We start from the raw sequence: 17,830 nt of genomic DNA, 5'->3' as shown, positions 1-17,830 counted from the left end.
CTGTTTGTTTGGTAAAAAAAAAGGTTTCTATAGAACTTTTCCTAATACAGTAAATATCCATGACTCTTATTTCACAAACATAAACTCGGATTTGCAGGGGGAGATGTTGAACATCAACTTGGAAAGTGTATGAGTTTTTGTTTTGAAGTCTTTTTATCTTTTAAAAAACCCAACAACAATAAACAACCTAAGTCTTACAAAAGGATTTAAAGTTTTGACAATGAATTCAGACAGCTCACATATCTACTGGGAAAAGAAACCAAGAACAACAAATCATATACCAAATAGAAAGAGAAATAAATCTGGAATGGTATTCCAATAGAAGCAACTGCCTTCATACCTCTGAAATGAAAGTTCGTGCAGCCAAACCTCCCAGGTAACTTTATTCTCTATTTTTCTAAAACATTTACTTACTTCAATTCCCTGCACACACTTTTTTATTGCTCCCAAATTATGCACATGTTACAGCCCATCACTAAAAACTGAAATTCTAAACTTTCAAACATATGGTACTGTACATGTGATCATCTTCTACTCGGATAACCTTCCATTAAAGTGTTTTATTTGTTTTTATAGCAGGAATGACTAACAACCAGATACCTCAGCTACTGTACTAAAACTGTTGTCAAGGGGTGTGCTTAACCTCTCAATAGTACCAGCCTGTTTCACGTTCCCACATTAGTGTTCTCAAAGTTGCACTTTTATAATTTAATTATCATGCTCCAGGCACTGATACTCACTGACGCTGATTGTGTATGTGTGTGTGTGTGTAACGTTGTGAGTGAGAAAGACAGTGTGTGTGCTAAATGTGCATGAATGTGTATGGGTGGTGTGTGAGGGTGTGTGCATGTGTGTGTGTTGTCTGCATGTGCATATGTCTGCTGTTTCTATAGCTTGTATCCATACACACACGAATACAATAGGCTATGCCTTCTTCTGGCCTTTGGAGGAATGGCTGAATGCCAAAAAAGGTCACTTCCCACCCCAATGTAAGCCCAAGTGTTAGATGGCATAAGGTGCAGCTGGCTAACAAAAATATATTCTGGAAACCGGCATTTCAAAATGTGCATTCTTACCTCTTGACTGCAAACCATGACCACATGCTTCATTGACTCCTGGCACACCTTGCCTTACAGAATCTGGCACCAACATACACCAGTTCCACTTGTGGATCTTCCAGCTGGAATTGCAACAAAAGAAGTGCTATGATTATATACTCTGATTTACTTATTTGGTTCAGAAAAGAACAATCCATTAATTACAGCTTCTGATTCAGTCTCATTCTCCAGACACTTTAAACACCAAGTCTCTCCTTCCCTCAACATTGGCTGTGATGACTTGGGATGTAATGCAAAACATTTGGAGCGTACCAAGGCTCCTCTAATCAAAGCCCACAATTGCAATAAATGACACCTTATTTATCCTGATACAGTAATCTATCCATCACTCTATACCTGCAGCCATGCTCACAACTGGCATGCAGACCCTGGAAGGTGGTTCATGACAGAACATGGCCCTCAGGCTGGAGAAGACTTCTCACTCCTGCTATAGAAGGAATGAAGCCATTCTGTTCTCTCATTCACTTAGGTGAAGAACAACATATATTTCTACTAGTTGAGTGGGCAGGTTTGGACGTGATAAAGTATGGCTTCATCTGCAGCAAGCCTCCTGCTCATGAAATCTCCCTCCTCATTCCTCAACTGCAGCTGCCATGACCAGATCTGAAGCTTCTAATTAGCCACAGCTCATTCTTTCTTCCAAACCTGACAAAATGTGGTTAATCTTAGCAATTGTGTTTTTTTAAAGCCAACTTCAGAACGTGAGTCTGTATCAGCAAACAACAGTTTAGCTAAACGTAAGTATGTTCAAAAGCAGAAGCAAAAGCTTCAGATATTCTCATTGTGGCTGCCCTGGAGGAGGAGAGGGGAAGCATGAATCAGCCTTAGGCTCACTGCAACATGTTCTCATCATGATAAACCATGAACCAGCTCAGGGTCATTTATCCACTTGAGCTTCAATCCAACAAAAGCATCCTTATTTGCAAAAATATACAGATGAATGCACACAGATGAGTGCAAAATTGTGCTTCGGGTTTTTAAGCTCTTGGCACATGTCTAAATTTACACCAGGCTTAACTTAAACAATCATAATTTTAAGAGTTATGTGAATCATTTATTAAAATAAACATTTATTTGAAGTGTTCAAACAGGCAACACACATTTTTTCAATGATAAGATAGCTATGCTGTCTCGGTGGGTTAAGCAATGTGTCGGTGTTTCAAAATGTGTTCTTAAAAAAACCAACTAATTACACAGTTTGAATTATACGCTAATTATTATTGTTGGGTGGAGCAAGTGGTACCATTGGATAAATTAACGACTATGGCTTTAATCCAGAAATTCTGTGAGTGGAGTTTCATCCATGGGACAATCCCACCAGCAGAAAGCAGAAGGGAAGGGAAGAGATATCTTTTGCCCAAATCAGACTCCTACTGTAGTACCCGTGCCCGTCAAAAGCCTGCTATGGAGGGTTAGGGAATCCCCCAGGACAACGTAAGAATAGGAATGTACCCTGTGCACACCATAGCACAAAGACCATGGGGTCAAACACAGTCTTCCAATGTAACTCTCTAGACTTGACCCTGTAGGTAAGAGCAGAACCACTGTAGAACAGTAACCCCAATACCCAACCCATGATCAATGTTATCAAAAACCACTGATGAAACAAAATAAAAAAATCCTTCCAGTAGCACCTTAGAGACCAACTAAGTTTTGTTTCGACTATGGCAGACCAACACGGCTACCTACCTGTAACAAAAACCACTGAGAAATCAAGAGGCAGAATCATACTCCTTCCATCCCTGTCTCAATTTAGGTCAGCCATCAAGACAACCACTGCTGATTCAGTCCTGAACCCAGATGGAAAGGGATCTACAGTAGATGATTTATATCTTCAAGGAACTCCTGCAACTCTCTCCTGTACTTCTCTCTCCACCACATTACCCCAGAAATGTGTATTTGCAGAAATCTGGTTAAACTGAACTACTGCCTTGTATCTGAAGTTCCTTTGCAATGGAACTTGCCCCCATCTCCTCCTGTTGCCCCCATACGCCCCCTAAAGCTGTTGTGGGTTTCACCCCAGCCCTCTGGAGCAGATTTGGGAAGGGAAGGAGCACATGGGGGAGTTCCTTGCGCAAGTAGAAATTCCATGTGGTGACAAAAAAGTGTTAACTGGATACCATCCTATATTTGCAAAAAGATATTAGCCTATTTTCAATGTCCCAATGAAAATCAACAAATATGTATTAAATTTACTGGCCATTTTGTGAATACAGTACTGCAACTCTCATATTTAGACATTCTTATATACATATATATATACATATATAATACCTGTACACAGCACAAAGAGGGATGTCTTCACATTCCCTTTCTTCAAACAAGGTGTCTGGACATTCCTGTCCTCCATTAACAGCATCATGAATAATAATCCTGTAGCGGGACTGTTTCATTGCAGGAGCATTACCTGAGGAAAATATTTTAAAACGGTAGCAAAATGTTGGTTTTTCTTTCTTTCAGAGTTAGGTAATTTCATGCATTAGAGATTTTGCCTTTGATTTGAAAAGTGTCAAACTTCAAATCCTGCCTTTGGTTACACTGAATCTAGTAACACATATGCCTTTATTTCCATTTGATACCAAGTTGAAAATTATAGGTACAATTGAGAGAGAGAGAGAGAGAGAGAGAGAGTAGAAGAGAGTTAGAGATTAACCAACATGTGGCATCTAAAGCATCATATTCTTACACCAAGCCAACAATCTTCTTACATGTGTGGGAGAGGCCTTGCTCCTGTGGAGGGTTCAAGGAGATAGATATAACTGTGTCTTTTATACATGTGGATAGTAGTTGGTTGTTGTGGATTGCAAGAAACAGAAGGCACTTGCTAGGATAGGGCAACAGGTCTCCTTGGCCACTGTAACCCCTAAAGTGTTAACCTTGTTATCCTTCTATAGGCAATGATGATGAACCATCACATGATGTCCATGTATATTCATATCTAACATCTGTGCCACTAAGCATGGCATTCTATACATGCTATTGCTACACAATGCCATGCTACTTGAGATATTTTCTAGACTTAATGAATTAGGATATAATGGATTCATTCTGCACAGCCAGGGATTGTATGATTCAACTGTATGTAGAGGGCCTTCTCGGTAGTGACACCCTCCCTGTGGAAAACCCTCCCTTTAGATGTCAAGGAAATAAACAACTATCTGACTTTTAGAAGACATTTGAAGGCAGCCCTGTATCGGGAAATTTTTAATGTTTCATGTTTTATTATGTTTCGATATATGCTGTGAACCGCCCAGAGTGGCTGGGGAAACCCAGCCAGATGGGTGGGGTATAAATAATAATAATAATAATAATAATAATAATAATAATAATAATAATAATAATTCCTTCCTGTATGTTCCCATATGGATGCAAAATACCAGGTAGTTCCTCCTAGGGGCAGGCACCCCCTTCTCATAACTATGGCCTCCATGGTCAACTCTAATCCTTTAATTTTGTAGATTGCTCCTCAACTTGGTGTCCTCCAGATGTTTTCAGTTGCAACTCCTTTCAGCCCCAGGCAATATGGAAAATACCCATAGGTAATGGGATTTGTAGCTGAAAATATCTGGAGGGCATCAGGCATGGGAAGGCTGATCTAGATCATGCCATTTCTTAAAATAAGTTTTTATTATTTATATGGATTTTTACAGAACCTGACATGCCAAAACATTGCAAAAAATTGTACAAAACGTTAACCATTTCAGCAATGTCATCAATTCAATCCAATACGAAGAACACTCCAAATTCATATTTAAAAAACTCAGTTATATGTGATCTAAACAACTTCAACCACTCATTAATGTACTGCACTATTGAGATCGACTCCAATTCTTCACCCAGATATGGGGGAAATACAGCATTCAACACAGCCGTTTTCCTCCTCCTTCCTTCTTTAAACCTCAAACTATGTTAATATTTCCCAAATTTTCCTAACATCAGTTTATCTAGAATGATGTTATCTCTTTTATCCCCAAAATAAGGCAGCATTTTGTTGTTGTTAAAGCTCTTTCAAGTTTACTAAGGCAAAACAGCAGGTGTTGTGAATCTATGCTTGCATGCATTATTGGGTCCAGCAGGGACCTTAACTTGGCTCATGAGGACATTTTCCTCAAGCAATGCCCAGCTGCCCCATACCTGATGCCATATATAGTGCTTGATAATGTTTATGAGAGATATAGCTAACAGGGATCTCTGCAGGCTGCTTTCCAATTTAACATCTGAAGAAGATCTTTAAATACAAGTTGGCTAACATGTGTCGGGCTGCTTTGGAAATAAAATCCATATCCACCCCACCCCACCCCCCAGCATCTTGAGGCACATCACTTTGTTTACCATACCCACTGAGTCAATCACCCATCTCCTACTAAGCTTCTGAGAAAAATCCCACCCTTCCCACACTATATATAAGGGTCTGGTGACTTCTGTTTCAGTGTATCTGAAGAAGTGTGCATGCACACAAAAGCTTATACCCAGAACAAACTTCGTTGGTCTCTAAGGTGCTACTGGATAATTTTTTATTTATATCACTTTGGATGTTCTTCTGTTTTTGTACTTTCCTTCCATGCCCTAGTGATGTCTTGTCCGGACTACAGCAATGCATGTCATGTGAAACTGCCCTTGAAGATGGTCTGGCAGCTAGTGTAGAAGGCTGCTGCCAGGTTGGTCAGCAGGCAGTCAAATGGGGCGATGTGCCACTGCTCCTCATAGCACTGCACAGGCTGCCAGTGAGCTACTGCATCCAATATAAGGTGGCTGAACTAGCATCCAAAGCTCTAAATGACTTGGGACCCAAGGACCTAATATCAACCAGCTTGGGCCTTAGGACTGGAAGAGGAAGCCATGTTGGTGGTGGTGCCACTGTGTGCTGTGCTGTTGGTAGGACCTCTGCATTTTGCTCCAAATTCTTGTGGTAAATTATTAGTTTCCACCTCTTTATTTCCTTAAGCAAAATATCATCTACGCACATTCATGGTGTATGACGGCTTCCTCAACCTCGGCCCTCCAGATGTTTTTGGCCTACAACTCCCATGATCCCTAGCTAGCAGGACCACTGATCAGGGATGATGGGAATTGTAGTCTCAAAACATCTGGATGGCTGAGGTTGAGGAAGCCTGGTGTATGACAACTCTTTGCAGAAAACAGTCCGATGACATTTAGCTGAAGGACAAGCAATAGGTGGGAAAGCTGGACACCAATTCCCCAGTTCAGTTTTTTTGTATTTTATCTGAGGCAAAGGATTTGTTCCAATGCCAATATCTGTTTTGTTTGTTTGTTTGAAAGTTGCTTGCCTAGCCGCTTGTTATTTTGGCAGATATTTAATTTAAAATCTGATATGTAAAACTGCCTCCTGCTTTGTCTGTGGCTTAGGCATTTAGTTACATATTGTCTTTGTTAAATAATCTCTTCTATTTAATTCATATGCATAGAACATGAACTGATTTCTAAACTTCCAATCATGTTGCATTTTTCATTGTGCAGCACAAATTAAAGAACTTCCAGTATAGCCATCTCAATAGCAAATCAAGTGAGCAACAAAATTCCCACAACTCAGTTTTAATTTAGAATCATATTAGAATGATAACTCTGCCAATGAGGTTAAATAATTAATTTGGAGGAGTTTTTTTTAATTGTACAGGATTATTTAATAAACAGAGTAATTTAGTAGTTAATTTATTCTCCTTATTCATATACAGTTTGTTGAGAGTACAAAAAGCAAATAACTAATTAAAGCACTATTCACTGTTTTTAAATGACAGGAAAAATCTATCGAGAAAAACTTACTGTGTGTATTGCAATTTTTGTAGAGGCAGGGCACACAAGAGCAAAGATGATGGGAACAATTATAACTTTCATGCAGACAACAGAATTAGGCATTACTGTACAAAAATCAGGAGAACTCTCTGCATAAAGCATGTATAAGTCTACTTATCTGGAAAAAAAATCTGATGTACAAATCACATTTTAATTTGAGATGGAATGACTTGTCTTTTTAAAAAAGGTGATGTGGAGGGGAGAACAATATTGACACTACATTTTCCTGAGAGTTGTATCTGAATAAGTCATACTCAGAGTAAACCCACTGAAATCAATTATGATCAGCTTAAGTCCATTGATTTCAGTGGCTTTACGCTGAGTATGACGTAGCTGGAATGAGCTTTTCCTGTGCTTTCAGTGCTTACTGAAAACCACATTTCTGATGGCAGCTATGAAATCTCAAGGGGGATGAAATGGCTATGGATTGTTTGATACTCAACACACTACATTTCTGGAATATTTTGCCACCACCAACTCCACTTAGCATCAAGCTTCTGAGAAAGATACTGGGCACGTGGGAAAACTTCCCCTATCCAATGATTTAGCTCAAAGCATAGTTCTGCACTTTAGGAGATGTGAGGGGGAACCTGAATATCCTATCAAATTAGAACAAACAACAAACAGCTGAAAATGAGCCCATATATTCAAGGTCTTCAAACAGAATTTTCCAACTTTTCCAGATCATTGCTCCATAACATGCACATGACATTGAAGTCTGTGCAAAAGAGTGATGTGTGGCTATGCTGGATTTGGACTGAGCCACAGCCCAATTCAGATTAGGGCAATAGTTATACTACCTTTGCAAGCTGCATTTAAGATTTAAGATTTGATCCAATGGGGAAAGCAGAGAGGAGTGAGCTGTTTTCACAGCAGTCCAGCTCTGACTATCTTGTACTTGCCTACTTTTTTGTGTCCTTTGCATTTCAAGGAAAGCCTCCACTGCCACTAATAAAAACAGCACCTTCAGAAAGGCTATTTTCCGTGGGAGGGAGAAAGAGAGAGTTAAAGAGTCATTTCTCCACCAGGGATGCAACTTACCATCAGATGGACATAAATAGTTCCAGGGCTGCTCTGCTTCTTTGTGGCTATTTACATGTGGTGTTTTTTTTTTTTTTTTTAATAAATAAGCATGTTAATTTGACCCATAAATTATTATGTCTAGTTTGGCTCTAAATTGTGAATCTGTAGCCAGGTCCTTGTGTTCTTAACACATTTTGTGAAGGGTTTAGTAGATTGCAAGTACTGAGAAACTAATGATGAAAACGTTAACATTAACAAATCACAGGCTGGGTTGAGGTTTCTGGCAAGCGGTACAGACCTATGGAGTTCCTCCCAGCTTCCAATGCTTTAGCTACAGTATCGTGCATCAGTACCACTGCACCAAAAGCCAATTCATAGGATTAAGGTGCCTGGTACATAGTATTGCTCACTACCTGAATCCAAAGGAAAACAAAAGCTTATCACTTTATCTTCTGTGCTGATATGATAAGGGATTGTTTATTTGTTCTGACCAGAACTTCTTTATCCCTCTTTTAAAGCAGCTTACCACGTTGGCAGGTGGTAGGGCAGTGTGTCCATTCGCTGAAAGGGGTCACGACACAATCCTTCTTGCATGGCAGCAAACATGGGCGGACTGTGTCTGGCCGGATGGATTCTGGGCACCTGAGAACACAATTTTAAGTGTAACATATGAGAACTGCCTTTAAGAAAGCCCCAAAATTATTTAGGGGGAAAAATAACTGCTGTGCAATAAAACAGAGAACTCTGTTAAAGAACTCCACACTATACACACGCACTATACACAAGCCCTTACGTCTAAGTAGACATGTATAGGTTTTCATAGATGATACAAGAAATACATAAGCACAAGACAAGAGCAGCTGGAAAACAAAACACATTTTTTGAAGAAATAAGCTGGAATTTGTTTAGCTGTGTCATACTTGGTGGCTTGTTGAACAGATCGTGGTTAAAACTAGCCATCACTTAACTTGTCTTATAATCCAATCCAAACACACCACCTTCCTGAAAAGTGTTCACATTGAATTTACTTTCCCCCCCTGCTTTCTGTGTCCTAGCTTTTAAAATAAAATCCAGAAAACAGCCATCTCTTGCAGGTTCTTTTTGTAAAGAGAGGCTTCCAATAGCTGCTAAAAAATTTTTTATCCCATTCCTCCCATTTATACATCTTTGTCCTAATCTTTATTGCCTAATAATCCTGGATGGATGGGCTACAAAGTTTCCTTCCCCCAACACTCTAATATAAAATATGAATAAAATCCATATGTCTGCAATCCCTGATTTGAATTATGAGAGGGAGGTAAAGGGGGCAGTTCTATATGCTGTGAAAGATCAGCTGTTCTAAATGGGACAGTAAAACAAAGGAGAGGAAAGAACGAGCTTTTCAGAGTCTTAATTTCCATGCAGACAGATTGCTTGAGAAACACCCACAAGTGAAATATAACTTCCAAAACAATCAGGACCTTAATCACTGACAGTTTTCAAAGTATGGTAGGAGTTAAACATAAGTCACAAAGCTGCTATTGTGAAATATTTAATAACGTCAAACAAAAAGTTTTTAAAATTAATCCAAGTGAAACAGTGAAATGCATTGTTTTAATAAGTGTGTATATTGTTCTCAAATGAATTCTTGGTATATAATGCATTTTTGTTTCCATTATCTCTTTGAAATTTATTTCTAGGAACTGTTCATTTTTCTATCCATTTGGAGGTCTGTAAAATGGAAAATGAATTTAGCTCCCACCTCCTTCAAAGTAATAGGAGCAAAAATCCACATTTCATAACTTCAGCAAAACCTAAATTGAATATTTATGCAGATACATAAATCTTCTTCTCAAAGTTACCCTGCGGTTAAGCACTTCCCATAGCTTTTAGAGAATCACTGGAAGCTCAAATTTTCATAAATAGTCAAATGCAATATAATAAGCAGGTCTAGTCACAAACAATTTCCCTGCTCATTATTATGATTAAATTCAGAAACCTATACTTGGAAAACACAAGTCTCAGGCAGCCTAAGCTTTCAATGAGTTAAGGAGGATAAAGGACACCGAGTTTACTGATGGAGCAAGGGCTAAAAGCCTTATCCTGCAAAGATGTACGGTACATATCTGGTATACAAAAGTCAGCAATGAACTAGTTAAAGAATCGGTATTTTGTTTGTCAATAAACTTTGCATTTTTCTGTTATAAGTTCTGGAGTATCTCCACTGCGCTCACCCTTCTCTTGCACATGTGTGCACACACATCCCTGTGATCATACAGGGCTGCCCCATCAGCTATGATTCCGCAATGGTCTGCTAATACTATTAGTCAAACTGGCTCATGGTGTGACCAGTATAAACCATTTCCCCCCACTGAAGCCATAATAGGTTAAAGTTCCAATTTCAGAAATCTCAGTACTTGCAGTCACATTGTGCTACCTCTTCGTTACAAGGCAGATTTGCATTCCTTTAACACTTTCTCTTTTCGATTAAACACTGTTCCAACTTTCAAGACCTACCTAAACACTTCAAAGCAGGGGCAGTCAACAAGATGCCCTCCAGATACTGTTGGACTCCAGTTCCCATCGGCCCAAAGCAAGTATGGTAAACCCAGAAGGGATGATAGGAGTTGTAGTCCATCAACATCTACAAGGCACCACATTGGGCCATCACTGCTTTAGAGTGCCACTGAAGATCATTGTCCCTCACTTAGACTTCTACATAAGGGATGAAGAACAAAATATGCTTGAAAGAGTGTATGACACAGCAAATAACAAAAAAAACCTCATGCTGACAATCTTCCTGGTTATCAACGGGCACTAGACATTTCTTTCCTCAATTAATCTCATTAATCTAAAGAATTTTAATTAACTTTCAACGTAGCCTGCTCATTTTTAGCAGAATTGTTCTGAGAGATACAAGCATTAAAACTAGGCTGTCATTCTCCAGACTAATTAACGGTGCAGAAAGTAATTAGCAATGTCTTGATTGTATGTATATATGTATGTATAGGGAAACAACTGTGCTTCTGACTTCTCTGAGCTTCTAAAGCAAAGCAGAAGGTTAAATCATACATAGGGATAAATATGTTGTTTCGAATAACATACATACATATACTATACTATACTATACTATACTATACTATACTAAAATCAACATAGCAATGAACATTTTCTGCTGTACCCAGAAAAGACTCGCCTGCGTCATGTGGTGGTGGTCTGCATACCATCTTAGCAAACTGAAACTTCTACAATGACATTCTTAGGTCTCAAGGAAATTGAAGGAAATTAAGTTAGAAGAAGAAAAACCAAAGACTAGGGACATGGTGTGTCTCCAGTGCCATGCATTTCTGATACCTTTTGGCTGGGACCTGGCCAGAATTATTCTTCACACAGAAGACCTTCCTTGTCTGAATGCCCACTCCACAGGTAGGCTCACCATTCCAGTTAATGGTAGCATTCAGAGCTGTTACCAAGATGTTTTCTGAACAGGGACTCCATGCTGAGGTTTCCCAGTAGATCTGGTTGCAAGCGTGCTCGTTGCATGTACGATATTCTTCTAGTGCATGACTAGGAGGGCATGACTTTCCACCTGTATAGGATAAAAGCAACAGTGTGTAGCAGTGTGTGTGTGTAAAACACTGGTTGCATTCTGCTGCAATAAAGGATCCTTCCAAAACTAGTACAGGTAACTCCCCATTTGCATGGGGGTTGTGTTCTGGGTCATAGCGCGCATTGGTGGGGCACGTGTAAGCCTGCCCTATTCTGGGGCCAAAAGTGGTGCACATGTCATCCATCACAGGTGCCTTGAATGTGCACAAAATGGAAGTTGCTTGTATTGCACAATGCTTTGTTCAGTCACACACAAAAGGACAATTTCCCCAACTTATGATACTAGTTTAAGGAGCCTATGACTTATAATCAAGTATCGCTCAAATAACATAATTGCCATTTATTTTATTTGAGCCATACATTATTATAAGTCATAAGCATCCACTCTGGAAGCCTATGCATATTGACTTAAGCTTCGGAGACACACGGCAGTGATTTCAGTATTCCATGTGCAACGACCCAAAACTTGCTGCCCCCCCCCCCAAAAAATAAAAACTGGCTGCCCAACACAGTTCTAGAATACAAGCTGACAAAGAGCACCGAGGTAGCAATGAGTAGTGATTACAACAGTCATGATGGAGCTAAGACTGGGATCTGAGCATGTTATCACTACAATGAGCTGCTGCCCTCAAGTAGCAGCCCTGGGATACAGGACCCAATGCATACTCTGTGGAATACTCATGAGATCTGTTGTTGATTTTTCAATCTGTATGCTAAGTTACAAAATGTAGCAGAAAATGGAGCCACACAGAGCCAACTTTGAATTTGGTATGAGTTGATAAAACTGAATTCCCTAGCTGGTGATTAATTATAGTTCTATGAAATACCAAACATCATAGAAACTTGGAGAAAATTATAGATGCACAAGCTTATCTTTACTGCCATTGCTTTCCTGAGGCTGGAGTGTTCAAATGACCATATAAACAATACCACCACCACCACTTACAACAAGGGAGGCAGAGACCAGCACCAAGTAAATTAAGTGCCTACTGAAATACAACCATCCTTTGTTCTGCATACTTATTGAAAAATTTAGTGATATAATTCCCTTTGGAAAACTATAATTTCCAAGTTCTTAAGTTGTTCTTATGGAGGAGAAAAAAGTTCAAATTGTTAAATTTCATTCCCTAAGCTGCCCAGCTGATGCCATTTTGCACCAACAAAGTGCAAACTGCATATATTGTAGACATGAAGGTACTATGTGTGGCCTTTTGCATAAAAATTGGGAAAAAGGTGGTCCAGAATGCCACCCAGAAGGTGTTTCCATCCCTAAGAATTCATCTTGAAACAATCCAAAATGACGATAGGCATTCACCTAGGGGTTGTATAAATTTATAGTCCAGGGGTGAAGAAGCTGGCACCCTCCAGGTGTGGGATTCCAATTCTCATCAGCCCCAGCTAAGATAGTCAATGACCAGAGAAATAATAATTTAATTTATGGATCACTTCCCATGAGGCATCCTGAAGCAACTCACAATATAAAAACATATAGTTCAGTTGAATAGAGTGTGGTGCTGACAACACAGGTTCAATCCCCATATGGGACAGCTGCATAATCCTGCAATGCAGCAGGTTGGACTAGATATTCCTCAGGATCCCTTCCAACTCTACAATTCTACGATTCTATGATATAAAATAGTTTCACACCAATAAAAATCCCTGATCTAACCAGCATTGTTCTGTTGGTGCACTTTATCAATAATTGGCAACACTGCATAAACTGCTTTTCATTGCCTCTTCTAAACCTTCAAAGTCACTGTACTGTTTTCAGACATATTTGGGGCCATTAAAAGCTAGCACATTAAAAGGTAAAGGGGCCCTTGACCATTAGGTCCAGTCGTGTCTGACTCTGGGGTTGCGGCGCTCATCTCGCGTTACTGGCAGCTTCCGGGTCATGTGGCCAGCATGACAAAGCCGCTTCTGGCTAACCAGAGCAGCACACGGAAATGCCGTTTACCTTCCCGACGGAGCGGTCCCTATTTATCTACTTGCACTTTGAGGTGCTTTAGAACTGCTAGGTTGGCAGGAGCAGGGACCGAGCAATGGGAGCTCACCCCGTCGCGGGGATTCGAACCGCCGACCTTCTGACTGGCAAGCCCTAGGCTCTGTGGTTTAACCCACAGTCACTGTACTGTTTTCAGACATATTTGGGGCCATTAAAAGCTAGCACATTACCCTTCCCTAAATCCGTAAGTTGGGTGAAGTAGAATAAACAGGTCACCACTGAAGTCAAATGGAATGATCTTGAAATTACATATTCCAGACTTTAATTATCCCATGCTCCCATAAAGGAATTAACCTATGAAATATTTAATGTGTAATTCAATATTTAAGTATTCCAATATATGCATTCATTTTTTTAATGCTACACTTAAGTTTTCACAGAAAAATATTTGGCCCTAGCTAAACACAGTTTCCTCCACTGTGTCTTTAGTTTGCTTTCTTTAGTTATGGCTCTACAGTTACCGTCAATATTATTTGGAACATGCATCATCATTTAATTAATTTTTCTATGTAAATTTATCTGTTTAAAAATCAAATATTCTGATATATTAAAAAGCTTCATTAACTCATGACTTCAATGTTATCAGATACAATTTGGAAACAGAATGGATTAATGAATATTTGTACAGAGCTTTGTAGGTGAAAATTATTTTCAAGTGATAAAGATTATTAATTACTCTTATTTCACTGTGGCTGGGGACTAATCCAAACAGTTCTCTAGGAAAATGTGGAATGATACATGACCTTGAGGAGGCACAACTCACAATCACTCCTCACCACACTGCAATATACATATATTTGCATGCTATATTTTTTCTTTTAAAAAATGTTAATATAATAATCCTAGGCATGTGCATTCATAACTTTGCTCATTCCCAACTGCATTTTTTTTGGGGTGTTTTTAACTGAACCCGAGTGCTCACTGGAAGGACAGATCCTGAAGTTGAGGCTCCAGTACTTTGACCACCTCATGAGAAGAGAAGACTCCCTAGAAAAGACCCTGATGTTGGGAAAGATGGAGGGCACAAGGAGAAGGGGATGACAGAGGATGAGATGGTTGGACAGTGTTCTCGAAGCGACTAGCATGAGTTTGGCCAAACTGCGGGAGGCAGTGAAAGATAGGCGTGCCTGGCGTGCTCTGGTCCATGGGGTCACGAAGAGTCGGGCACGACTGAACAACAACAACAACAACAACAACTGATCACAGGTGGCCACTATTCAACTGCTAATGCATCTGCTGCTAAGTTTTGAAGATTAATGTTGGTGAGAGAACACGCTATGGTTGTATTAAAAATAACACAATTTCAACATATACAACCATGAGGAAAGCTAAAGTATAAGGCAGAGTTTCCAGAACAGCTCTTCAAGTTTTTAACATCCACCTCAGATATTTGGTGTGGTAGCATTCCAGGCCATATCTGAAGCCATGTCAGAAGAAAGTAATGTTACTCATTTGCAGTCTGTTACTGGTTCAAGGACACAAAATAGTTTGAAAGCATATCATTCAAGAGGGAAAGTCTTATCCTCAATGAATAAGGAAGTACCAAATGAGACTCCCATGGTTCTGGTATATACAGTTCCTAACCTTGCCATGCCACAGGAAGTCTGTAAAGAAAAAAAAGAAATAGCCATAAGAGATGTGCTGTTCACCTTCTCCTGGTAATGCCAGTATTGACCTTGTTCTGCTTTGCTTGCCTTCAGCATTTTTACTGGTGCATGAGTGAGAACAAGATGACCACTGCGACCATTCAGTCACAACACAGTCCATTCCACACGGTACTTCACATGTTATGGTCTTGGAAGGCGAATGGGAGTCTGCACAGAGATCACCTGACACATCCTCACCTAAAATCAACACAGAATGGGAAGAGAAAAAGAAGAAGCCTGGGTTAAGAATATGACCAGTTTAAAATATATGAGTAGTTGTAGCAATATGAATGCATGGTAGGGAGAAGACTTTGATTGGTTCACAGAAGTACTGCAGCAGGGATACCAAGATATGTTTCACATGTGCACTTCATACCCTCTTCAATTACAAAACCTCATGGGCTTCTTTTGATCTTTATAACCAGATTTATGGGATTTGTTCTTATGGAAACACCACCAGTGGGAGTCCTCTGCTGCCTGTTCTAGATTGGAGGACTCTTGTAGAATGTGCGAGGACACATTCTTGTTCACCTTGCATCACATTAACAATATGTAAAACTTTATTATTTTTCATGTGACATTTGGAAAATGAAAAACAAGCCACAGGCAGCCCTATGTCTTAGACCCATTGCTCTTCATGATATCTAATGTAACCAACCCTACTTTCCAAACATCATTATGCTGCATGATCCTATGCCATCACTGCACCTAACTTGCTGCTACTGGCATTTCAAGAAAATATACAGCATGTTAAGAAATGTCTTAACCTGCACTAGTTGTTATGAAGGAAGGGAGAAAGTAACTGTTAGGTAGATTTGTAGCTGGTTGACAGACTGAACTCAAAAAGTGCTTATGAATTGTTCCTCATGGACCATTCACTGGGGGGAAAGTGACAAGTGGGGTGCTGCAGGGTTCTACCCTGGACCTATTGTTGTTCAACATCTTTACAAACAACTTAGATGAAGGAATGGAAGGGATAGTCTTTAGATTTTCAGATGACACTAAACTGGGAGGGGTAGCTAATGCCACAGAATATGAAATCAGGATTCAAGATGACCTTAACAGATTGGAGAACTGGGCTCAAATTAACAAAATGGATTTCAATAGGGAGAGGAGATATCAGACATTCAAGGGAGGCCCTTTCAGGCTGCACCTGGGCCTCATGGAAAATAAGAAACTCATAATGACTAAAGCCCTGTTTCTGCAAATGCAACAGCTGTTACTCAGTTCCACCTCCATTCTGAGTTGAAACAAACAATGTGCTTTGGTAGGGGGAATAAATACAAACTGGCCATTGTTCTAATTAACAAGTACTTCAAAATTTTTCTCATGGGTGAACATGGCTAACATTACTTCATATATTTCTCCCAATGTTTAGTTCCACCCCAGATGCCCTCTTATTTTCAAACATCTGTGTTTGCCCTATGCACACCAGCAGATGGCTTCCTCAGTTTCTTTCCTTCTGTTTTGTATACTTTAGAAAAGATGCTGAAGAATTTCTTCAACATTTTCATAAAAGCTGGATATTTGGTCTATAACTGATATTTACGAAGTGTTGTGGAAATCATATCTAGTGAGCTGCAAGCCTTAAGCAGATATTCAATGAATTCTTTCATTTAAAAAAAATATGCTTCAACACTAATAGAAATGCACGTATTAATCTGGAAGGATAATGGAAATACTTGTGGTTTGTCAAACATAACCCTTGCTGCACTCTGACACAACAGTACACATTAACACATGTGCAAATATATAAAAAGTGCAGGGAAAGAGACTTGATCATGGGCTATGGAATCTTGGATGATTCTCATGTTTGAATTCTTTAAAAGCTCAAATCTATAACCCCTTATGAACAACATTCCCACTCTCAATGCTCCTCCTTTTAGGATACCTGCAAAGCTTTCATTTTCGTTAATGAACCCAAGACCGAACCAACAAGGTCAATCATTTAAACATGGAGTGGGGGAGCAATCAAGCTGCAACTGCAGACGAAAACGATCTCGTCACTGGAAACTAGAGTTGTGATTACCATGAAGCTGCCTGGCAAAGAATTATAAAGTTGAGGGTAAAGGTTTCTATTGCTTTTGTGGGGCAACATGCATATACCACAGAGCCTAGGGCTTGCTGATCAGAAGGTCGGTGGTTCGAATTCCTGCCACGGGGTGAGCTCCCGTTGCTCGGTCCCAGCTCCTGCCCACCTAACAGTTTGAAAGCATGTCAAAAGTGCAAGTAGATAAATAGGTACCGCTCCAGCGGGAAGGTAAATGGCATTTCTGTGTCCTGCTCTGGTTCGCCAGAAGTGGCTTTTTCATGCTGGCCACATGACCTGGAAGCTGTACACCGGCTCCCTCGGCCAGTAACGCGAGATGAGCGCCGCAACCCCAGAGTTGGACACAACTGGACCTAATGGTCAGGGGGTCCCTTTACCTTTCAAGCATATACCAGCTTGCAAATGAGTGGAAGTGGAAGTCAGTGGAAGTGCTTAAAGCTGTCAATTGTGCAGCAGTAATTTCCGCATTCATATTCCTAAATGAGGACAGCCTCTTAATCCCTCAGGTATCCCTGCTGAAAGATGAATAAGTTTGAAAATCCCTCTCCTACAGCAATGCATCTCATCATGAATGAGTATCAATCTTTTC

At 39.9% G+C, this 17,830-nt stretch overlaps 1 protein-coding gene across 1 annotated transcript in view; it reads right to left on the bottom strand.

Moving 5' to 3' along the window:
* Positions 1-17,830, bottom strand: part of THSD7B (thrombospondin type 1 domain containing 7B) — a 352,151-nt gene that overhangs the window by 128,879 nt on the left and 205,442 nt on the right. The window contains 5 exon segments of the mRNA XM_033164079.1: positions 1,077-1,180; positions 3,393-3,525; positions 8,479-8,594; positions 11,286-11,520; positions 15,195-15,389. Of these exon segments, the coding sequence (XP_033019970.1) occupies positions 1,077-1,180; positions 3,393-3,525; positions 8,479-8,594; positions 11,286-11,520; positions 15,195-15,389 (783 nt within the window).

Source organism: Lacerta agilis, chromosome 1, assembly GCF_009819535.1.
Source record: "Lacerta agilis isolate rLacAgi1 chromosome 1, rLacAgi1.pri, whole genome shotgun sequence".
In the NCBI taxonomy this organism is placed as follows: Eukaryota; Metazoa; Chordata; class Lepidosauria; order Squamata; family Lacertidae; genus Lacerta; species Lacerta agilis.
Note: the sequence above shows the minus strand (reverse complement) of the source record. Positions and strands in the feature narration are given on the sequence as shown.